Here is a 25,250-nt window from a genome sequence, read left to right on the forward strand (position 1 = left end):
AAGGGCGGCCTCCTCCAGCTTTCCTCATTCAAGGCTGGTGAATTGTCACAGAGGAGTGACAATTGGATTTACCTATTTTATCTTAGAGGAAAGCAGGAAAGAAAAGCTTTAAGTTTCAGACTAGCTAGACATGGACTCAACAATGGTATCTGTTCAGATTTCGCCTGTCCCTTAAGAGCCATATGTTACAGGCTTCATTCTTAAGTTCTGATCACACACACACATACATGCACAGAACATGATTTCATAAAACCATGGGGGAGTCCATCCAGTTTTAACCTAAAATAAGGCAACCTGGTTAAAATAACTGAGCAAAGAGGACAAATTTAAAATCCAAATACACTCCCTTGCAGACGACTATGCAATTCAATTGCCAGTAAGATATTGAATATTCTTTTCTGAATCACCCTAATTCAATGTACAGTACAGTATGTACTGCCTGGGAAAAAGTTCAAGTCATAAATACTATAGGGAAATACCTAATAGCTCAGAATGGCCTTTTCAAGTAGCCAATAAGCTCCAAAAGACTGCAAAAATATTCCATCTGCTGAGGCATGAGCTATGTGTCCAGAATGAGCCCATCTCCTGGTCACACCCCACCCTCCCTGCTCCAGGACTACCTGGAACTGGGTCTTAAGGAGCTGGCAGGCAAGGCTCCTCTTTGGACGCCAGATGATGGTGGGGCCTCTTCCCTGCAGACTGTGGTCGGCAAGGTGGAGGCTGCTGGCCGCAGTCACAACAGCTGAGTTGATCTGTGATTTCTGCCTTGCCTGCCAATGTCAGGCCCAGGTTTGCTGATGTGTTTGTGTTACTGTGCAAGATGCTGGCGAGAGGCCATCTGCCCTGCGTGTCGGATTCCAGACGCCTCATGATTATGGCAGGGACCGGGAGGAGTATCCACAGAGCTAGCGGCAGGATTAGAATAAAGAGGTGCTAACGGTGTGAGCTGGGAAGGTAAAGGAAACTTTCGGGAACTTGGTGGAAAGAGAGGGTTGAAGAAAATTAAAGGAAGATCAGGGGAAATAAAGGAAAACAAGGGGAAAAGACAACCATCTCTGTGGAAGGTCAGAGAGTAACAATAATAGAGAAAGGCTTTTCATCTTGCCAGATTCAACAGCGTGCTGCACGCTGATTTCTTGAATAAATTTACACCATTGGGTTCTGGGCTTTTCTTCCGGTTTATAGGCTCTGCCTTCCAATCATGCCCACCTCCACCACCAAAGCAGCTGGTTTTTTTCACTGGACCCTACGCTTCTCCAAGTGTAAGGACGTGGCAACACCGGATGCTTAACCCACTGAGCAAAGCCAGGGGTCGAACCTGCATTCTCACAGACACTATGTTGGTTTCCTAACCGCTGAGCCACAACAGGAACTCCCTAAGGACAATCCCTTCACTTTTCCTCACATACTGGCCTAAGTCTATATACATTTTTCTTTGGTCTTTTTTTTAGGGCTGCACCCGAGGCATATGGGAGCTCCCAGATCTGAGTTGCATCTGTGACCTACACCACAGTTCACAGCAATTCAGGATCCTTAACCACTGAGCGGGGCCAGGGATTGAACTTGCATCTTCATGAACACTAGTCAAGTTTGCTACTGCTGAGCCACAATGGGAACTCCCTAAGGACAATCGCTTCACTTTTCTTCACTTACTAGCCTAAGTCCATATTACTTTTTAAGAAAGGTTCATGAAACTTGAATCATGCTATGCAATAATTCAAGTTTTATTGTCCAAATATGTGTATGTGTATACATCTCCACATAATATATACACATATATGCATATTGTGTATTATTTGTGTGTATATAAATAAATAAAACTGGCATTCACAAGAGCTTTCAAATCTATCAGATCACACCTTTCTTTAGCCTAGCAATAAACATTCTTTGGTGAGCCATGACACTTCATTTTCCTGTGTCCACTCTAAGAAACAGTACCAAGTCAGATGGTTCAAAAGAGAAGAACAAAACCAACACAATAACACCAGACTAGAGTAGGCATCCAGCTAATTCTTTTCTAAGGCTCTGAGGAAAATTCCAGGTGCTGTCTTCTCTTTTATCAATTTCGCTATCTCTTCCGCTTTTGGAAATTCCACTCATTCTTTAAGTCTGATCCACATGATTTTATGGAGTCCGGAAGAGAATGAAAGGGGGTGGGAAAGAAAGGAGAGGGGTAGGACGAAGAAACCTAGTTATTTATCACATTACCTGAGAGAAAGACCTTGCCTATCTTTCACCTCTAAATACCTTGGTACCTAGGACAAGGTCCAGCAAATGAGAAGACGTTCAATAAACAGGTTGTATAAATGAAATCACTGACTCTGCACTGTGTACACAGGGCCATGCTGGACGGTTTTTAAAACAGCACAGAATAAATGGGCAATAAAAAGTAACTCAGTATAACACCATGCCCTCCTTTGTACAATAAGAGAACGTGATCCCTGAGGTGGTACCTTCAGAGCTTGAGCTCACGCTGAGGCTGTGATCCCAACATCACAGCGGGCAAAACAAGGGTAGTAATAACCTAAGGCAGTGCCAGCAAACTATCCTTCATGGGCCAAGTCCTGCCTGCACATTGCACAGCCCAGGAGCTAAGAATGGTTTTTACATTTTAAAAAGGGTTATAAAACACAACAAAGATAAAGACAGCAGAGATTGTATGTGGCCTGCAAAGCAAAAATATTTACTATCTAGTCCTCGATGGAAAAAGTTTTCTGACCCTTGTTCTAAGGAGACACTAAAAATGTACTTCGGAGATGACCTTTAATCTAAAGTGTGTTTGGCTGGAGTTTGAGTTCAAACATAGTGAGACTGTAGACTGGGCTCTATAAGCATTGGGAGCCATACACACAAGCTTGACATTCTTTGTCCAAGCTGAGAGCAACTCCATAGCACCAATAGACAGAGTCTGCACCTTTGTTTATTCATGCTTGTTCATGTGACTTTTTTTTTTTTTTTTCTTTTTAGGGTTGCATCCTTGACATATAGAACTTCCTGGGCTAGGTGTCAAATTGGAGCTGCAGCTGCAGGCCTACACCACAGCCATAGAAACGCAGGATCCAAGCCACATCTGTGACCTACACATCAGCTTGTGGCAATGCTCAGATCCTTAACCCACTGAGCAAGGCCAGGGATGGAACTGGCATCCTCACCGGACACTATGTTGGCTGAGCCACAATTGGAACCTCTCATGTGACTTTGCTGTAGGTGTTTTCCTACATTATTTTCTGGTTAGTTTTGCAGGGCAACAAAGTCTTGTCCTAGAAAACTGTGGGTAGAAAAATCATAAAAGTGCTACACTGGCCACTTGATGTAATGACCAGAGGACTTTGTTATGGCGCCTTGAATTCATCTGGAATCTAGTTGAAATACTCAAGGTGTGACCTCTCTTCTGTCTTTAACTAAATCTTGGAAATCATTGTCAATTCAATAATGATTTCCTGCTCCATTCTCTCTCTCTTCTCCTTCTGTGACTCCAATTATACTTACATTAAAATGGCTGCTATTGCTCCCCAGGTCACCGAGTCTCTGTCATTATTACTGATGTTTTCTTTCTGTTTTCCAGACAGGATAATTTCTTTTCTTTTCTTTTTGGGGCTGCACCAGAGGCATATGGAAATTCCCAGGCTAGGAGTCAAATCAGAGCTGTTGCTGCTGGACTACGTAATAGCCAAACAACACCAGATTAGAGCTGCATCTGTGACCTACACCACAGTTCATGGCAATACCAGATCCTTAACCCACTGAGCAAGGCCAGGGATCAAACCTGCATCCTCATGGATACTAGTCAGACTCATTTCTGCTGAGCCACTACGGGAACTCCCAGAATGGATAATTTCCATTCTTCTGTCTTCAGGTTTACTGTCTTTCTTTCATTATCACCAGTCTGCTTGGACCCACCAAGTGATTTTTTTTTTAAAAATTTCAGATATTGTATTTTTCAGCCCTAATATTTAGTTCTTTTTGAGAGCATTTTTTCCCTAAGGTTTCATGTGTGTTCACTGATTATGATCATATTTTTCCTTACGTCTTTGAGCATAATTATAATAGCTGCTTTGGAGGGCTTGTCTTCTAATCCCAACATATATGTCACCTGGAGTCAGTGTCCATTATTTGCCTTCTCTCATGAGCATGGGTCAGATTTTTCTGTTTCTTTGTATGACTAACAATTTTGGATTATATCCTGAACATTGTGAATACCATGTAAATCTACAGCAGTGCTGTTCAATAGAAATGAAATGAGTCACATGTGTAATTTTAATTTTCTACTATCCACATTAAAAAAATAAAATAAATAGCTGGGTTTAATATATTGATAAATTGCAGAGTTCCCATCATAGCACAGTAGAAGTGAATCCGACTAGGAACCATGAGGTTGCAGGTTTGATCCCTGGTCTCGCTGTTCAGTGGGTTAAGTATCTGGTGTTACCATGAGCTGTGGTGTAGCCCGCAGATGCGGTTCGGATCTGGCATTGCTGTGGCTGTGGTGTAGGTCGGCAGCTACATCTCTGATTGGACCTCAGCCTGGGAACCTCCATATGCTGTAGGTGTGGCCCTAAAAAGACAAATATATATATATATATATATATATATATATCATAATAATACATTGCATTGGATTCAATGTATCCAAAATATAATTATTTCAACATGTAATTAATATTAGAATGTATTGATTAATATATATTCTAACTCTTCAAAATCTGGTATGTATTTTACAATTACAGTGCATCTTGATTTGGACTAGCTATGGCTACCCATGTTAATCAGCACAGCTCTAGAATGTCACTCTAGGAGAATACTCAGGGTTTGTCCAATACAAGGTTCCCCATCATTATGGGAAGCAGAATCCTTGATGGACAGTTTCTAATCCTTTTTCCTTGGTATTCTGCAGAGGCATGGGGCTACTCTTCTCCCTCACACACATGCCTTACTTAATCAGAGCAACTCTGATGTCGTGTTTCAGATATTTCACTTCTATGCATGATTTTAAAGTATTTTGGTACTAAAATAGTTAGAAAACATTAATGACTGTAAAATATGATTCTTGACTGGGTCCCCAGGGTCTTTCTGCTCAGTCACACCCTTGAATCCATGTTGACACCTCTCCTTCTAGAGTCCCTTACCCTACTTTCTAATCACATCACAAGGGCCAAACTCCTTGCTTTCAGGAAAAGAGACTATGCCTTCTGATATCTGAGTCTTCACACTGACAAGTCTTTCCTTCTTCTGCCCCATGTATGTGGTGTGTGTGACTGATAGACAGATCTATTGATGGGTTTGTAGAATGGCTCATACCCAAGATGCTCAAGACTCCCCAAAGTGAACTGTTCCTCATGGCCTTTAGCATTAGGGTAGACTTCCATTCTTTGTTGCTGTTGTTGCTGTTCTTTCTCTGCCATCCCTGTGGCATATGGAAGCTCCCAGGCCAGGGATAGAATCCAAGCCAGAACTGTGACTTATGTCACAGCTGCAACAATGCTGGATCCTTAACCCATTGTGCCAGGCTGGAGACTGAACCAGTACCTCCAGAGACAAGCTAGATCATTAATCCACTGCGCCAGAGCAGGAACTCCTAGACTTTCATTCATAAGTTGCCAAGGTCTACATAAAATCAATGAAATGAGTCTAATTTTGCCTTCCCTCCTGTCTTCCCTCTTTCCTTCACACACATTTTACCAGTTTGACAACAAAAAGAGGGTTGGTGCAAAAACCCAATGCTTTGTGAAACTTTTGCGCTAGGCAAGTGGTACAAATGGAGCTTGAGAAACCTTCCAAACTGCCAGGTCAAAAGTCCAGTCTCTTTACAAAAGCTAAACAGGCCCTAACCTGCTGCACAGAAACACAAAACAAAAACCATGCATCTCAACCTGGGGGCAGAATGGGAGGCCGGGGTGATACTACACAACATAACACAGCAGATACAAAGTCCCACTAAAATGGAAACAAGGAGGCTTAACCAAGAAACACACTCCACATAGCTCATCCCAGCTGACGGCCCAAGAGAGCTCACTTCAGAGCGCGAGAATAGCACAGTGGCTGCGAAAGCTGGGGTTGGAAACAGAAGTTCTGATGGATCCCAAACACCAAACACCAAGATCTGCACTTAACGATGTTAACTTTAGCCACTGAACAGGCCAATCACAAACACGAACCTGTGTACACCTGCTCATGGGCTCACATTCTGACACCAATTTCCTTTTCCCCAAGACAAAGGACTTGGGGGAGGTGACCTGTACCAGTTAAGAGTGTGTGAAGATGGGTCATGGTGAGGACCATACACGTCCATCAAAGTAGACAGAAATTCAGCATTTTGAGAAAGCAGAAATCACTCAGCCGCAACAACAGAACACAGAGCGTGACTGTGGAACAATCACCCCTTAGTCACAGGCACTGCTTCCCTGACCCTGAAGGGTCCAAGCCTGAGAACATAGCTCCTTACCGTGACTGGCATGGGTGCGAGTTGCACCTGCGGACCTGGGGCTCCGGACGGCTAGCCTGAGGACAGTCACTGTCATTCACCAGAGTTGTGGTCTTGTTAACAATCCGTGTACAGGATACAATAGTTCTGCGTTCCCCTGGAAACCAAACCACACAGAACTGAGAGGCTGTGGTACCCACCCGTGGAAATGCCATTCATTCAGCTATGGAGGAGAGTTCAGGTGCATCTTTCAATCAGTTTGTCATTTATAGTGACTGTTGGAATGCCTTGTTGGTTGTTAGAGAGGGAGAGCCATAATCTTAGGGATGTGGGTGTGTAAGATATGGCAGGGGCAGCATGAGGCAGGAGAGAGATTCTAGAACAGGATCAGAAAGAAGCAACACTTCAGATCATCTGAGTTCTTGGACAGTCGGCAAGTCACAGAGGCCAGAGTTCTGATATGGGTCTTTAAGTTCCAACAAAGATTGCCAGGCTTTATATTTGTCGATTTGATATGTAAAGTCTATGGCGATCTGGTCTTGATTAAATACCTGTACAATGGCCCTTACCAGAGATGACAACCACCTATTCCAGAATTCCTACTTGCTAGAGAAGAGTAAGAAGCAGAAAGGCTAGTCTGAAGGAGGCAGACCTGCAGGCTCCAGAAAGGTAGCCTACAGGCAACCTGAGAATTTTTCTCCCATCAACTGCTGCTCATGCCCAAGCATCATCTGCTTTGGGGAAGCTTCACTTAACCAGTCACCCCAGCTGGATGGAGTCATTCTCCTGTGTGTTCCCAAAGTACCCTGCACACTGCTTGTACAGGGGGGTGAATGATGGGGAGCTAGGAAGATGGCCTCTAGAGCCAGGCTTTCTGGGTTCAAGCTTGGCTTGATTACTAGCACAGTGAGCATGGTACTTGATACTTGGCCACCATGTTTCCGTGCCTCAGTCTCCTCCACTGGGCTGGCTCCCATAATTTCCCTTTAGGGATGGTTAAGATGAATTGATACATGTAAAGTGCTTAGAACAGAGTCTAGCAGGGGTTAACACTTCATGTTGGTGACATTCTTTTCTTTTCTTTTCTTTTCTTTTTGTCTCTTTAGGGCCGCACCTGCAGCACATGGAGGTTCCTAGGCTAGGGGTCTAACCGGAGCTATAGCTGCTGGCCTACACCACAGCCACGGCAATATCAGATCTGAGCCGCATCTGTGACCTACACCACAGTTTACGGCAACGCCAGATCCTTAACCCACTGAGTGAGGCCAGGGATCAAACCCGCAACCTCATGGTTCCTAGTCGGATTCGTTCCCACTGCGCCACAATGGGAACTCCCCTGTGACATTCTTCTTATTGTTATTATTATTGGTATTCTTTGGGAAGTGTCACAATAAAAGGTTACTAGGAAGTCAAGCACAACTATAAGGATCTTGCACCTCTTGATCCATTTGTCTCCTGGGGAATTTGTTATATAGGAATGACGCACAGTTATGGAGCCCTGAACTTGTGTGGGCACAGAAAGCATGGAGCCGCCTCAAGCCAGATTTCAGTTTGGGCTTCAGGTCAGGGAGCTGGGAGGCATTGGTGCCCTAAAAGGCCAGTAGTGACAGCAGAACAGCAACCCCCTGCCCATGCTAACTCTTCCACCTGGGACAGTCTTAGTTTGCAGCAAGTTGCCCCAGAGGAAAGGTTTGGTGCAATCAGGGGTTTGGGTAGAATGCAAGGGTGACAGGGCTGAGGGTGGAATCCTGAGGCTGTGTCAACTATCCTGGGGCTCCTGGAGGAAGAGGTTGAGAACAGATAGTGGACAAGGACTGAGGACAGTGAGCCAAGATGTGCAGGGAGGAAGGGAATTCACCCTGGCAGTGTCTGATGGGTCCAGTTAGACTAGAGCTATAATCCCTATACTTGAGAAGTGGGGAGAAGTCACTTAAATGGAAAACAAATCTCTACATCTTGGATATCTGACATGCATCATCTTAGCATCAGCATCCATGCAGGCTGGAGTGTTGGTGAGGCCAGCCCACCCTCTGGGTTGGCGTTCCCAAGTCCAGGTCAACCTTCTGTCCTAACTCTGTGTCCGTCAAGATTCACTCATCCTGTACGCCTCCCCCATGACCCTGCTGTGTGTCCCCTCACGGTGACAGCACCTGTACCAAGATGCTGTTGGCTAAGAGTTCAGAACACTTGCCACCACTCCTGCTAAACAACACAGTAATGGCTCTGTTGTTCATATGGATGTTTGCAGTTTGGGTCTCCTCCCCACGGTGGGCAGAAGGGCTGATCATCCTGTCTTAGGTACAGAGAGAGTAAGTGATTTGCTAACAGATGGGGGCAAATCATGAAGTCAAGACTCGCACTCTGAATGTTTCACTGGATGTGGAAGGTTCTTCTTTCCATTTTCATTGCATGTCCACTGGTTACTGTGGCCAAGAGGAAAGGATATTTGAGGGTCAGAAACAGCTTCTGGTGCCCCTCCAGCAAACAGCAACAGATGAAGGTATGTTAGGTTCACTGCCACGGTCACCTGTCCCACTTGTGACACAGACATATATCAGCCAAACCTCCACTCAGGTCAGAGTCCCGGGGCCCTGTGCTACAGGCAAACCAGCTGGGTGGGTACAACCCCAACACAGTGAGTTTGGAAGACCCTGACCAAGCCTTCGGCAGAGAGATCCATGGACGTAATGGTTTTACGGGTAGCCTCTCCCAGGCTCTATGCATCAGCCACAGGATGCTCCGAATTCACTTCTCCTCCCCCTGGGGGAACCCCATACCCAATGAGCCCATTCCCCGGGTTCTCACCTCCTCCACACTGCACACTGCACCCCTCCCAGCCGCTGTGGGTCCAGATGAACAAGGAGTCCTGAGGTTTTTCTGGCTCACTTTGATTTTCAGCAGTGTAGTTTACAGGAATGGTGTATTCGTAATGAATTCCATAATTTTGGTCATGAAATAACAACACCTGGATCAGCAGCAAAATAAAAGGTCATTTTGAAATAAAGTGAAAGCCCATAGGATTGCTGAATATATAGGCCAAGCCTTACTGCGGCTGCCTCCCTGTCAGAGGGAACTCATTCTTTTGGGGGCTTTACAAGAGGTCCAATAGAGGGGGTTTATTTCAGTCTCGGGTTCCCCAGATGCTCAGGGGTACTCCACCCGACTTGACCTAGGGAGGGCCAGGTGGATGGTGCTGGACGACAGGGGCCGCCCTCCCTCCTAAGCATCTCTCAGCCGTCCCAGGGCTTGGGTTGCAGGGTGGGGGAGGGGTGCTAAGAGCAGCCCAAACTGAATAAACATCCACTTCTCTAAGAAAATAGACTTGCAGTAATGCATTTGGAAAAATGCCTCCAGTTTGAAGAAAAAAAAAAACCTCTTTAAAAGAGATCTTTATTATCTCAGTGTGGGAATAAGACTGGTGAATTGAGAATCCATATGAAACCAATTTTATGCAATTTTGTAGCCACGTATAATTTGTGTGTGCGTGTGTGTAATTGGTTTCAAATGCAGGTCCCCATGGCTTTACGGGTGCAAGCAATGTGCACACCTCGGTTAGAGGACAATGTATTTCTATGCAGGGGCACAGGGGCACCTCTTGTTTCTAGGCTTAAAAACGTGAAGTCCTATTCCAAGAGAGAAAAGTGGTCCATGTTTGAGAGGGCAGAAACTTCAGCTCTGGCAGTTGCTGCTTTCCCGGAGTTTTGTTTATCATGGTCTGAATGAATCCAGGCTGTGCATTGGCTTTCACGGGCTGACGATTCCCTCACAGTTTATGAAAGCTTTGGGGAAAGAAGGGAAATAGACCCATCTCGGTGTTTGCTAGCAAAGCAAATCCACGTGCTAACAGGACGCTGCTCTCTGGGTTTTATCTTGTCTTTTGCTTCATCTTTTAGTTTCTCTGAATGACTAAGCAGGAGGATTTATCCCACTGACTTATTTAGGAAATGACTTAATCACAAAGAAATGGCTTAGGTACAGGTTTTTAGGAACCAGAAGTCAACTTGCAAGGCTCTAGTAGATTTAGTGGGCTGATAGATTTCTGGACATTGATGTCATCTGTGGAAACTGGCTCCCTTCACTCTCATCAGAAAGTGTAACAGGGTTAGGGCCATTGTGGGTGATACCTCTGCTCACATGCAGAGCTGGTCTCCTCAGGAGATTTCCTGGGAGGAGGCCTGGGAATCTTTGGGTGCCACCTAAGCTTGAATGGCTGCAGTCTGCCAGAGACACAAATTAATGGGGAGAAAAGAATCTCTAAGTAGAGGCTTTGGCAAACATGGAGGACAAAAATGTGCTTTGATTATAGACACAGAAGCTGTCATAATTCCTGTTCTTTAGAAAGAGACATGGAATCAATAATTATGAGCTATCAGAAGTTAGCCATGGAAACTTCTGGACCCTGACGCAGCACATGGAAGTCCCTAGGCTAGGAGTGAATCAGAGCTGTAGCGGCTAGCCTACATCATAGCAACGCAGGACCCAAGCCGTGTCTGCAACCCATACCATAGCTCTTTGGAGGAAATCTCCTGAGGAGACCAGCAACGCTATATCCTTAACCCAATGAACGAGTTCCCTGGAGATCTTTAATGTTCCTCAAAGGAACCTGAACCGGGTGCTTCAATGGTTTGCGTGCGGTCCTCCTTGAGACAGTAGGTAAGACAAGAGTGCCCTGATCTGGCCAGATGCCACAGAGACCACCTGGGGAGTAAATGGTCCCATACAATCTGGTTCTCCCTCCATTCCTGAATACTTGTTGCAAACTGAGTCTGGAAAATAAGAGTGATGTTGGTTTGGAGGCAGAGTTAACAGTTCATTTCCAAAAGGCAGTTTCCACTGGGGAGATACAAACTGAGGGGCAGATCTCTGCCATCTGATATTAAAACACACGCTCTGAGTGGGGCTGCCTGCTTAATGAGGCCAAGTCTCCCTGGTCGCCACATATCTAAGCATTTCCTTCCCAGAGGTGGTTCCTTTTGAAAAAGATGGGAGTTCCACCAGTGAAGAGCCAGGGCAAAGTTTTGAGAGAGCATAGTTTTGAAGCCTGTGGCAAAAGGGATGAGATAAGAAAAGACCAAGAGAGACTTGAACAGCAGGTGGCCTGGGAGGAGGCGCCTGGTGTCCCGCCTCCCCCAGGGTCCCAGGGAAAAAGTCAACTGGTAGCTTTTGGAGGTGGCAGTCTCAAGACAAACACAAACGAACAGCAAATTACCATCAAATGCAGTGGCATTTTGGTTGGTCCCTTGGCGGAAATTTTCTCCCACAGGCCCCTTCTAACATAGCGGACCGTCGTGCCTGCAATCTGGAATTCTCCAGGGAGCTCTATCTTCCAGTCACTGTTGATGGATCTCTTACTGGAGTCTTTGAGAGCTAGAAAGAAAACAGGATGCCATGGAATCAAAATCTGTCTTTGGAGCTAGGGTATCCTGAGTGGTGGCTTGCAGGTCTTACCCTCCACCCCCACAGGGGAGAAGGGGGGGCCCTGCAGAGAGAAAGGGGGCTTTCTGTGTGCTGAGAACAGAAGCCCAGCTCCCAGGAGCAAACAGCTCCTGACCCCAGGACCCTCCCAGAAACTGCATCTTCAAGCATGGTCTGCTGTCTCAGAATAAACTCACACAACGGGGGCACCAGAGGATGGAGACAGCTAACGCTCGATCACATTTCACTAGACTTAAAGGGTAGAGGATTTTCTGTCTGATGAACGGATTCTATTTTAACATGGCCAAGGCTACAAAATGGGTTTTGCAACTTTAGCAAGAGTCATCAATTCATTTTACTATTTCCAACTTGGGGCTTTTTAGAGGGCAGCCTAGTTCCAATGTCACTTAAGGGTCTGATGGCCCTAGATTAGTAAAGTACTTGCCCCATCAAGGAAGAAGGGTCATTCTACTAAACATGAGAATCCTGAGCTGCCTATGGATACAGCTGTAACAGTCAGCTGGGGCCTTGTGGGTGGCAGGGGCCTTCGGGGTCACACTTGGCTCTCTCATACTTGGTACAAAGTGTGTTGGAAGAAACAAGGAATCACCATTTTGCTGACTGGCCATAGCAAAGATTTGGTTTTCCACACAAGTCATACATTTATTATTATCTGAATGCTCATCAGTGACTTTTTTGGATGTTTCCTCACTTCGGTTTGGAGCTGTGTGGTTCCCAAGAGGGAGCACTCTGCAATGAAATTATTTTGTTATTTAGGAAAGGAAAAAAACAAAAAACAAAACCCAAAAAACTAGAACCTACTCTGGCATTTAGGAAAAGGTGGCAAATTCAAGTAGGTGACAGCAAGTCTTATGTCACAAAAAATAAGACCCTCGGTGCTCTCTGCAAGTGCAGCCAATGCCCCCTGATGCCCCCAGAGGCTCCTGATCACTTTGGGACCCTGGTCCAACCACTAATGGTGAAATCAGGTTCTATCCCTTCCCTGTTCCTTCCTATGAGGCCAGAAATAAAATGCCTTCATTTAATAATGATTTTGGATAATGAGAGCTGAAACCCCCGGCTGGGTTGGGACCCAGTGGGGCCAGTCCTGGCCATGAGTTGCTGGGGGATGCCAGCCTCTGCTCCCTTGCCTGAAGCACTTGGTTGATTCAGCAGGCTCTCTTGGCTGCCGAGGGGCAGCCATGTGCTTATGGAAACTGCCAGGAGACCTGGGCAGGGCTGCTTTCTAGCACAGCAGCCTCCAGAATGGTTTCATATAGGGTGGCTTCCCAGTGAGCACATGAGGAACACCAGACTCCAGGGTAGGCTTTGGAAAGAGACAACCCCACCACTTTGAATTCAATGTTTCCCTTCAAGAAATTCTACCCACTATTGACATCTCTTGGCTCCTGCAAGGAGGTGAGAATGTTAGGGTACTCTTGATTTCTGCTCCTTTTTCTCTTCCTCAGCCACTGCCTGCAAGTCGCCATTTAAGGGTCAGGTTCTCTAGATTAGCTCCTCCATATGCTTTTACCCATTTAACTTTCCCAGCAGCTCTCTAAGGTAGAGGATTATTTTCCTCTTTTCACAGATGAGGAAATGCGGGCACAGAGATGTTAAGTAACCTACCTAAAGTCACACAGCTCTTAAGATGTAGAGTGGAGACTTGAACCCAGACAGACCAAGCTCAGCACTCTTTATCAGGCTGGCCATTTTCATTCCCACATTCTTTAAGTTAAAGCCTCAGTCTAGAGTTTTATGACACTAATGTGTGCAAATGTCACACTCGTTCTTAAAGAATAAATTCCAGGCTGAAGTCACAGTAGGATCTCATGTCCTATAGACCCTCACAAAAAGACTAGCCTTACAGCTTTCCACAGCTTCCAGTGCACTAATAACTTAAAAATGTTTTGGGCACGTTAGCTCTTGGGATATCTCGGTAAAGGCTGTATGGGTGTTTGTTGTTCTTTCAGCTTCTCTGAAGGTTTGTAAAATTGTTTCTGGCACATCCCTATGTAAATCTGGTTTTCAGAATCAGTGCAGGCTGGCGGAAAGTAGCAGACAGACAAATGGGTGCCCAGATTCATCTCAGGAAAGCCTCTGATGGCGTTCCTGATGTGGTTCAGCAGTAACAAACCTGACTAGTATCCATAAGGACAAGGGTTTGATCCTTGGCCTCATGCAGTGGGTTAAGGATCCGGTGTGGCTGTGGTATAGGCTGGCAGCTGCAGCTCCAATTTGACCCCTAGCCTGGGAACTTCCATGTGCCATGGGTGTGGCCCTAAAAAAAAAGACCAAAACAAACAAAAAAAAAGTCAGGGAAGTATAGGGAGCAGTTAACACAACTGCCACGGGTCCCTCAATTTTTTTCTGAGGACCTCGTAGCTGGTGCTGAAGATACAGCTCCTGCCCCAGAGAACTCAACGTTTGGAAGGGAGATGGGTGAGGAAACAGAGAAACACGGGTACCCTTTCAGAAGCTCCACAACAGAGGTGAGTCCAGGGTCCATGTGTGTGCAACAGGGCCTGGGGCGGGTGGGGAAGGCCTTCTGAAGGAGGCACACTGAGCTGAGATGGCAAGAAAAGCAGGCAGAGGAGGCAGCCTGGAGCACAGGCAGCGTGGGCAGCTGTCTCCTTACCAAGATCAGTTTCTATGCCAAGCTAGAGGGAAGGAGGCACACTGCCCTGTGTGGAGAAGCAGGAAGAACAGGAAGGGATACCGGGGGTCTGACTGGGAAGAGGAAGTGAGAGAAGGAGAGAAAAGGATTGCTGTCATTGTTAGTGGGGTGGGGATGAGACAGGCTGGGACCTGGGATCCTTTCTGAGTGGCTGCAGTGCCTACACCTGAACAAACGTCTTCTCAAGCAACAAAATAAAAGAAACTGTAAGGGAATAAAAATAACTGCTTGCCTGCACAATTGGAGCAAATTATGGCCAATAAGATACCAAAAAAAAAAAATCTAAAAAGACCAATTGCCACTTCTGAAGAGCCCAGAGCAAAAGCAGGGTACTACACATGCCCCCTGCACACACCACCACCAAATGGGTGGGCAGACCCATTTGGAACTAGCTTGCCCCCCTCCTCCAGGAGTGAGGGAGCAAGGAAACTTGTTATTTTCACTCTGCCCTGCTGCATCAGGGGCCCCAATAAAGTAAAGCCTTGCCTAAATTTCTTGCCTGGTCTCATCAATTTCTATTGGTTAAGGAGGCCAAGAGCCCTGGTCGGTAACAGAGACATTTGAGCATATTGAGAACCCTGCAACATAGATGAGCAGAATGAGTTTCTTCAAAGCCATATGCTGACCACAAATCATGCTGGGGCTGCCCCACAGAACCCATGTCCCACACAGAGACCTGGGGCTGCTCTCCTCCTATCTTGGCCCAACCATCTGCCCTGGTTGATGCCTGCATTCAGTGCTGGGAGCCACGCCCTGACCTTGTTCTGTCTATGGCTGTGAACATCTAGTGTGTTGCTGCCTGCCACCTCCCTGTCCTCCTGCAAATAATGACACCCCCAGGAGCCTCTGGGGACATATCCTCCCCTTAGTCATGTGGGGCTGACACCAAACTCCACCCCAGATCCAGGAGTAGGCCCATCAGCCAACTCTCGACAGTAAGCGTCAATCCTAAGACTTTCATTCACCTTGAGAAGAAACAGCATTCTTTCCATAGGTTGCCCAGAAACTAAATCTGAATCTGCCAGTACATGAGAAGATGCCCCCAGATTAAAGTCAACTGAAAGAGGATAGCAGTACCGGGATAGACACTATTCCCTTTGACATTATTTTAAACCCCTGGATCCAGCCAGGCCTGAAGCCAATCCTCATAAACTGAGAACTGGGTTTAGCTTTCACATGTGACATTTGGAGGCTGGTTTTTGAAAACTCCTGGAGTTCCCTTCATGGCACAGTGGAAATGAGTCCGACTAGGAACCATGAGGTTGAGGGTTTGAACCCTGGCCTCGCACAGTGGGTTGGGGATCCAGCATTGCCCTGAGTTGTGGTGTTGGTCGCAGATGAGGCTCGGATCTGGCATTGCTGTGGCTGTGGTGTAGGCTGGCAGCTATAGCTCTGATTTGACCCCTAGCCTGGGAACCTCCATATGCCGTGGGTATGGCCCTAAAAATAAATAAATAAATAAACAAATAAATAAATACTCCTAACCATGATAGGGGCAGTGCAGGTCAAGAGAGGAAATTACTAGTATAGATTCCTAGAAATCACCCTAGGATCCTTACTAATGTAAGCTTAGTACCCCCCCCCCCCACAACCCACCCCTCGGAGATTCAGAAGGCCCAGCACACTCTATCCAGGCCTTAAACTCTCTCCTGGGTCCTGCTCCTGTCCAGCACTTTGCTCAGGATGAAGTGGCTCTTTCTCCCTTGGCCTTGTTTCTAGGGTGCTTTAAAAGGATTTACTGGATTATAAACTGAAAACCACCCCACGTCCGTGCCAAAAGTCAAACATCTGGGAGGTCAAGAGTGGGAAGGGCTGGGGAAAGTGCAGGAGGGTGCACCTGGAGCCGATTAAAAAACCATCCACAGAAATGCTGCACAGTGGGGTGGGAGCCGCCTAGGGAAGCCCCGCCTCTGCCAGCAGAGGTGCTTGCTGTAGGTGAGGCACAGGGGACAGATGCAGAGTCAGCTGGGGCTGGGGGCATGCCCCCCTCTTACTACCAGGGCAGGGCCCAACTGGGGGCAGGGGAAGAGACATTTCAGGAGGTGGTCTGCAGGGTGGGCTGGGGAGGCCATGGAGGAGTAAATGCAGACGAGGAAGAGTGGAAGGGAAGTGAGAAAGGCAGGCTGTGGCTCATGAGCTCTTCCAGAACGAGGCCAGCAGCTGCAGGAGGGGTGGGGTGACGGGAGGTATCATATGCCAGACAGTGAAGTGCTGGTGACAAGCTCCTGGGGAAAGGAACTTAGATTTACAGTGCTTATCGCTATACAAGGTGTGTAAATGCACCTCCAATGACAGATTTCAAGTTACCCACGTGTCCTCCATAAATGCAGAGCTCTTCCATTCACATACTGCTGCCCGGGCACCCTATGACTTCTGAAGGCACCTGTCTCTCCTTTGGAGGTCCTGGTCTAGAGCTGCTGAATTGGTGAAATCTCATAGTCACACTTCAGGGGATGGATGTGCATGTGGTGGGTAGGGGTGGCGTGGGGTGGGTGGGAGGGGACTCTCATGGTCCCAGAAAGAATAAACTTTGCATGCCCAAGCTCTGCTGCGGTCATTACCACGGCAGCCGCAAGCTGTCAGGCACTGCAAATGCAGCACCCACCCTCTCCACCCACCTCCACCCCCCCCCACCCTCATCTGAAAGCCAGCATCCCCTCCTCAAGAGAGTGTGACCGTGATGCTGATCCTTCACAAAGAGGCAGAATTATAAGTAGGAGGCCAGCATCCATGGGTCACAGGGATCACAGCAAACCTACTGACTCCAGCGTGAGTGGCTTAGCAGGAGTCACACTTTGCAGGCCGTTGTGGTCCATGCTGAGAAGTCAGAACTTCCTGCTAGAATCAGCATTTAGCACCTGCCCTTCCTTTAAAAGGGCAAGACTATGGCCTCAGAAAGTCTGCTGGAACATCAAGATCATTACTGACAGTGAATAAACAGGTTCAATATGGAACCTCTCGTGTGGCCCTGCCAGCTCCAGAACACGAGGGTGCAGATCACTCCTGGCCCATCCCCAGCGCTTCCACCACAGAGCCAGTTTCACGAGAGCTCAAAACTCCAGGGCCCAAGGCCTTCTACATAATGTATTCTTTTCCACCTTCCAAACTAAATAAGTTTGGGATCCCAGAAGTTCTGGTCCCTATCAATCCCTGGGCATCAATGATATAAGCAAACCCCCTTCACCTATAAGCATTTTGAGATTAGTCTATATTGGAAAATAGGATTTTTTAGCCGTAGAAACTCAACAGGACCTGTTAAGATCATTCCAAATGTTCTGCTTTGACAGGGAAATGGAGGGTTAAGAACAAAGGGACTTCCTGAGTGACTCAGTTCTATGATTTGCAGGGGAAGAAATTTTTCACTTGCTGACCCGCCTCAGTCAGAGGCTGGATATAACAGTACTTGCCTTGGTGTGTTTTGCTTAGAAGCCATTAGAAGCCCCTCAAGAGCTAGAGAGACTTTCGCAGGGGTGAAGATGGGTACATGCCCTGCTTTGCTACCAAGGGAGTGTGAAACCTCAACAGCCCCGGGCAGTGAGGTCACAAGGCCAATGTCTGTTTGGTCTGTTTCCATCCGGGCCCTCCCACCTCTCTGTGGAATGCTGCTCCTGGACTTCCGGGCTCTGTGGGAGACCATGAGCCTTTCTTGGGAGCCAGGAGGGGGCATTCCTGATGGGAGGGCTCCTCTTTTGAGCTGGCTGGAGGTCGGACCCTGTCCACATGCCCTCCTCTGGCAGGGCTGTCGTGAAGAAGCTGGGCTCCTTTCTGTCTCTCTCCCTCTTGGATTCCAGTGGAAGACTTGACCCACATTCAACCTATTTCTAATACTGGCCTTGAGTCAGCTCCTTTTATTTCCCCTCGGAGTTCGGCCAGCTCCATTCCCAGCTATGGATGCAAACTGCAGAGGCATTTCCTGTTCCAGGTGGTTTTGAGCAGAAAGCCAGGCAGCGTGGGTTGAAGGCAGGTGGGGGTGGAATTCTTTAGGAACTGCTCCCAGCAAATGTGAGAGTCATTCAAAGTTAGGGTTGATTTCCAAAGCACCCAGCCCCGGGTGGAAACAAGGTTCGTTTGAACACACTTTAGAAACCTAACGAGTGGGGACCACTTTTGGGTTTCCCTTGTGCTCACACCAGGACCCTGGGATCCTGGGATTGATTGCAGATACGATAAGGGGACAGAGGCTGACTCCAACATTCCAAGTAGATCCAGGGTTTCTGGGGAGCTGAGTATTCATCCTGAGACATCAAACCCATCTTGTGGTGGATGCAGGTCTGCTTCTATGAAATCCACATACTGACGCAGTAGCAACGGGCAGGTTTAACAAGTGTTCTTCAGTGAAAAATCGTCCCCCTGACCTCTGGCCGTGATGGCCACCTCAGAGCAATGCTGGGAGGCTCCATGGGTTGCAGCAGGCTCGGGTGAAGTGGGGAGCTTGGACAAGCTCCTGAACTCCTAGAGCCTCAGTTTACTTGTTGGTGAAAGAGGCACAGCAATGCTCTGCAGTACACTGGGGGACAAAGGGTCAGGTTTGCAAAGCAGAGCTGGATTCAATGACTGGGAGTCATGAACACTGATGTCAGTGTAATTATCTGCATGTGTGGTCCTTGGGCTCTGGGAGCTGGAGGGGCCACTGTAGGAGCCGGCTCCCCTGGTGGCATCCACTAGTTGTTACCTGTTGGCTCTCCAATGGGTTCCAGTGAAAAGTCATTTTTACACAAGAATTGTATGTGATCTAAAGGATTCTGACATCCCTCATTTCTTTTCTTCCTTTTTCTTTTCTTTTCTTTTCACGGCTACACTTGTGGCACAAAGAACATCCCAGACCAGGGGTCGAATTGGAGCTGCAGCTGGGGCCTACACCACAGCCACAGCAATGATACATTGGAGCTGCATCTGTGCTGCATCTGCTACCACCTGTTGCAACATAGAATCCTTTACCCACTGAGTGAGGCCAGGGATTGAACCCGAGTCCTCACAGAGACAATGTTGGGTTCTTAACCTGCTAAGCCACAATGGTAACTCTTCCTTTGTCATTCTTATGTCACACGGAAAGGAAGAAGCAAAGAAGTTTATATATTCACCAGATACCCGAAGATGGAGGAATAGTGCTGGGAAGATTCAGAGGGCAGGACTGAGAGCCAAGGGATTTATTCACAGGGCAGGTCTTTGTGGAAGGACCAGTAAGCTGACCTTGGAACTGTGCCAGTACCTCAGATGCTGGGATCATGATTTTTGAGTAGGATGAGGCTCAAAAGTGATGTCAGCACCCCCAAAGGCCTCTGCAGAGCAGAAATGTCATGTCCAGGTAGGAGAGGGCCAATGTACCAGTTGGAAAGGGTAACTTTGGGGGGTGACACTAGGTGATAGGGCTTCTGAAGTAAATGCTGGTAAAGTTTACTTGGTTTGGTTAGATGGGCAGAAAGAGAGGGGTTGGGCCCTTTTGAGAATTCAGTAAAAAGGCCGTCACCCTGAGGAAGCTGCTGAGAGCAGCACAGGCCCCATTTTGGAAGCATTTACAAGCTTGCTCTATTGTAGAGTGTCAGGCTAGACTGGGCCAGCGTTCATGCCAGGGAGGTGGGACAAACCACAGGGCTGCTGAAGACCGATGTGGATGTCAACCTGAGGGACAGCAAAGTCCTGGGCCAGCAGCAGGAATAGCAGCGGCTATTTCAGCCTCAAAGACACAGGCGGAAAGATGGCAGGTGATAGCTGGGAGGAGGGGCAGCTGCCTGGGACAGAGTAGGGACCCGAAGGGGGTTGCCTACCCATGAGCCTGGTAAGGGCAGTTAGGAACAAAAGTTCCTGTTCCCACGGCCACCCCTCCCCAGTGCAGGTGAGTGTTATCTGAGTGTCTGTAAATCCTCCTGACTCCTCATAGCACACTGGCCTATCGGAGGTCTGTTGTGTGTCCGTCCCATTAGATTTTGGGTTTTTCAAGTAGAGATCCTTTCAAAGAGAGGCTTAGATGCTTTTGTAGCTACAAAGGCAGGAATGTGGACAAAAGATATGTTTTTAAACATCTGTGGTAAAAGTTGAAATAAAAGTGCTTCACGAGTAAACCTCATTTTCACCAGAATAAATTAATTCTTACCGAAGCCAGAAAAAATTCATGTCTTACATTAGAAAAACCAAAATCTCAGAAAGGACCTTGTAACACAGATGAGGAGACATGAGGCAGCACAGGCAAGGGGTGCCTGGGTGAGAGATGAGCCACCTCCAGCGTGAAGTCCAACCCAAACAGGACTGTTGGAAGAGGGCTGGTGGGGGGAGGTGGGGGGACGACACAGTCATAGCATGCCCCATCCCCGAGAACTCAGAGCAGAGACAGGCCCTGCTCCCTGCCACTTCTATCCTGGCCTCCATGGCAGCACTAAGAACAGTTCCATGTCCACTTAGCACTGGAACTACCCTGCTGCTTGAGTGGGGGCCAAGGGAGAGGCTGTGAGTTGAGTTGAGGACACAGAGGATTTTCTCTGTGTAAGAAGGGGTTAAATTGATTTTCTTGGGCTTTAAGCCTGGTTCTGTCAAAGGCAGTGAAGACCAGTGTGGAATGGAATGTAATTCTTTACAAATAGGTATTTTTGCACCTGAAATCAACAGAGTTGGTCACTGGGAACTTGGGATACATAGTACTTAGTGAAAAGCGGTGTTTTGGAGGATTTCCATTTGACTGAGCGTGGTTATTCTTTTTCCAGATAAGCAGTCATCCCCAGAGCCACTGATGGGGGTCAGGAGCTCCTTGCAAGTTGGATGGTGCAAACTTGCAGCCCAGGCTAAGGTCTCTCCTCACACCTTCTTTCACTCACTCTTCTGTCACTTTCCTTCCTGTCCAAAGTTAGTGGTTCCTACTGATCCTCCTCCCCTCTCCCTTCATCCCCCTTGAGGGTGGCTCACTTCAGCCAAATATGACAGCACTGTTTGGTCCACTCTGATTACTTATATCCTTACATGGAAAATATGAGTATAAAATCAATGGCCAGAGAGCAGTCCTTCGGCATTTTCCTGAGCCCAAATCAATGGTCCAAATCAATGGTCAGAACATAAACTGTGAGTCAAATCATTTTTGTTTTACCCAGAAAACTGTGAGCAGGTTTATCCTCCACCACGCGGATCCTTCGAGCTCCAGCTGGAATGATGACAGCTTCAATATAACCTGTAGTGAAAAATCACACACAGGTGAACCAACCATGCCTCCAGCCTTGTCAGAGGCTTGGCAGCACTGCCCACCGGAACCCACACCGCCGAACCACTGCACCCCCACCAGGGTGATTTCAGAGCCTGGGCTAGTAGAGCTCTGAGAAATCAAGACCATCAAATAACAAGGAATAGTCTTGTATGGCCAGACCCTCCTGGCTGCCCAAATTCCAGAGGGCACCATTTGCCTGTATTATGAGATGAACGGTGTCCCTCCCACCTCCAGATCCACAAGGCGAAGTCCTAAACCCCAGGACCTCAGAATGTGACATTATTTGGAAACTGCGCTGTAGCAGATGTAATGAGTTAAGACGAGGTCCTACTGGTGAAAGGAGGACCCCTAATCCAATACTTATGTCTTGAGAAAAGGGGAAAAGGGGGAAATTGGGACACCGACTTGGACACAGAGAACCCCGTGTAAACATGAAGCAGAGATCAAGCCGATGAACCTACAAGCCAAAGACTGACAGAGAACCACCAGACGCTAGGACAGAGGCATGGAACAGGGACCTTCAGGAGGAACCAAGCCTGTGGAGGACTTGATCTCAGACTGCCAGCACCCCTAAACTATGAGGCAGTAAGCATCTCTTGTTTAGGCCACCCAGTCTGTGGTACTTGGTTCCAGCAGCCCTAGCAAACCAAGCCAGCCTGGAATTCTGGTGGCCAGTACCTCCCTGGAGCATGGATGCAGTGCTCCTGGCCACCTCATCTACTGGATTCTTTGACCCTTCCCTGATTCCATGGGATGACAGCAGAAGCTAGGCTACTTGCCCAAAGACAAAACACCTGCCTCAATGCCATGCATGTTTCCTGCTTCCACTGCCTTTTGGGCATTTCTGCAACTATTGCAATAGATATTTTTATCCATTTCCTTGAGTACTTCCATGCATAATGTGGTCTCTCAGAGGCCAGAGTCTTCTGCCCCTGCTCTGACCTCAAATGTGCCCAGAATAGCAGGTGGTTAGCAGCGATTCTGGAGGGAAGGACTGAGGCTGCTGGGGAGGAGGTCAGGGGCTGGCTGATGCCCTGGTTAACTGGGCAACTGCATCAATTAATGAGCATAACTGTGTTCATTGTTGTCACATTAACAACATAATGTTGTTAATTGTATGTCAATTAACAACATAATGGTGAGGTTCTGAAACACAGGCTGGTAATTGTTTTGTTTTGGTTTACATTGGGGTTTAGACAAAAGCAACATGCGTTGGCTTCAGCAATTTAGATGATGATCCCAAATTAGATTGTAAATCTTACCCCTGTGGTTCCCAAATAGGATCATCAGAATCAGCAGGGGAGTTTTCAAAAGGAGAGCTTTCTGGGCTCAACTATGTAGAGATTATGGAAATATCTATTTTGAGGAGTTTATTTATTTCCTCATTTTCTCACAGTAAAAATGGCTTTATTTTCATTACAAATATAGTACATGATAATTCAAACCACAAAGGTGAAAAACTAAAACCAACCTGTACCCTACTGTACTAAGAAAATTACCCTTATTTTGGTGACCAGCCTTTTCAGCATCTCCTCACGCATACAAACACACACATATCACCTTATGTGAACAGGATCTTGTACATGTTTTAAAGATCAACTTTAAAATAGAGTTTTGCTAGGCAATGTGTGCCCAAGGTGCAAAATTCACAAGATATAAAAGGGTACAGTAGAAAGTAGATTGCTCTTAAAAAAGACATCCTATAGTTGGCTTTCTAATACTCTTATCATTTATAATAATTTGTACATCTTGGCTGGGTTTCTATGCAGCTAACTGAAACATGCCATATGACAGTTTTGTTTCTCCCCTTCTGATCTTTAATGCCTGGAACTCCTCCTTTCACCATTCTGGTTGGAACTTACAAAACCACCCTATATGCCACACAAGACAGTGGTATCCTTGTCTTTTTCATTCTGTTGGAAGAACGCCTCCAAAGTTTTCCCACTGAAAATGATGTCAACAGTGAGAATGTGACAGGCATTTGTCAAGTTAGGGAATTTCCTTTTTATCCTAGTTTGTGAAGAGCTTTTGTTAGGAACAGGTATTGAAGTTAATCAAGTGCTTTTTTGTATCTACTGAGATCATCATGTTGTTGTTTTTTCCAAATGATGCAAAGACTTCAGAACAGTTTAACTGTAATCACGCTCATTACGGCTAACACGCTGTGTGGGTATCTTAGCCTCGTCTTTTCTTCATCAATGCATTTTAGTCCATTGCTATTTCTTTTTTATTCTGATTATTTTCCTGTAAGCCTTTAATTATATTTATACCTCTAATATATGACATGTCAGTTCTAAACAAAATATTGTAATCTCTGAAAATTAAAAGATGAGGAAATCAGCATAATTACACTGCTCTCAGCTGACATCCCACTTCAACTTTTAAAATATCACTCCTACCTGGTATTACTTAAAACATTTTCCTTTTGCTAAGATAATTCCTGAAGGTGTTTCAGTTTTAATCCTAAAAATTAATGTTCATTATGTGTTCTTTTACCCTAGTTTTTCCAAAAAATTCCTGCTTGCCTCAAGTATGGTCTCTTTGAAATGGGTTCAAAGAGAATTATAGTTTCTGAACTGTAATATAGTTAAAAAACAAACAAACAAACAAACAAACAAAACCAAAAAACTGTTCATTGTCCTGGTACTTGAATGCCAGTTTGGCTGGAATAAGGTCCCTGAGTCAACTTTCTTTCTTGGAGGCTGTTGTTTGAGTTGCTCCATTGAATGTTAGTGTGGAAGAGTCTGAGGCCAATTCTGATGTTTTTGCTTTATTTGGTTACCTAAAATTTGGATCAGATGCTCAAAGATTCTTAACTTTAAAATCTAATAACTATTAGGCTGTTCATTGTCTCCTGTAATTTTTTTCCTAGGACACAAGTCTATATTATTTTATCGGAGCTTGTGTTTATATATTTCTGATCAATTTGTTTGATGTACTTTTTTTGAGGACACCTACTTATATTTGACTCCTTTCTCCTTCCCTAGAACTCATTTTCTCATATCCCTCAGATTCCCTGTTCATTTCCATTTTGCTTTGCTCATTTTTCTCAGTCTTGTCCTTGTTTTGCTTGTGTTCTCAGCAGTGTCACTTTCCTTTGGTTTTACACAGCCTTGGTTTCTGTAACAGATTCATTTTCCTCCTCTACCCCTCTCCTGAGCTGAGCCATGCTTCATCTCCTTCTGCTGCTTCATTGCCTCCTCCTTGAGATCATCTATCTTAAGTGTGAGTTTATTGAGAATATTATTTAATTGGTTTTTGGAATTTACGGCAATAACATTTGGTCACAAGTTTTGGGAACATTTTGTGGGTGAGTTCTTTTTTAATCAGTCATTTGTTCTCCTTGTCCCTTGTATCATTTTCCTATCGAATCCACTTGTATTGATCCTGTACCAATTCTCTAAATTTCTTACTAATCTTTCAGTGACACAAGTTCTAACTGTACCAGTTGTTTGTAGGTCTGTGTGGAAAGAATGGGACAGTGCTGTGGGCTAGTAGGACATCTCCTTGGTTTACAGTAAAATTTGTTAGGACATGGATTTATGTGTACT

General features: G+C 46.3%; 1 protein-coding gene across 7 annotated transcripts in view; it reads right to left on the reverse strand.

The window, feature by feature from the left end:
- The window catches only part of ADAMTS17 (ADAM metallopeptidase with thrombospondin type 1 motif 17), a 387,154-nt gene that overhangs the window by 61,884 nt on the left and 300,020 nt on the right, over positions 1-25,250 (reverse strand). For all 7 annotated transcript variants that reach the window (XM_084975992.1, XM_021098456.2, XM_021098449.2 and 4 more), the window contains 4 exons: positions 21,586-21,666; positions 11,631-11,788; positions 9,227-9,386; positions 6,443-6,578 (listed from right to left, as the gene is read on the reverse strand). In XM_084975992.1, the coding sequence (XP_084832118.1) occupies positions 6,443-6,578; positions 9,227-9,386; positions 11,631-11,788; positions 21,586-21,666 (535 nt within the window). The remainder of the gene's footprint in view (positions 1-6,442; positions 6,579-9,226; positions 9,387-11,630; positions 11,789-21,585; positions 21,667-25,250) is intronic.

This window comes from Sus scrofa, chromosome 1 (genome assembly GCF_054392235.1).
Source record: "Sus scrofa isolate SSC_HxYL_T2T_F1_AM1 chromosome 1, Sscrofa_HxYL_maternal_Yorkshire_Landrace_v2.0, whole genome shotgun sequence".
Taxonomy (NCBI): Eukaryota; Metazoa; Chordata; class Mammalia; order Artiodactyla; family Suidae; genus Sus; species Sus scrofa.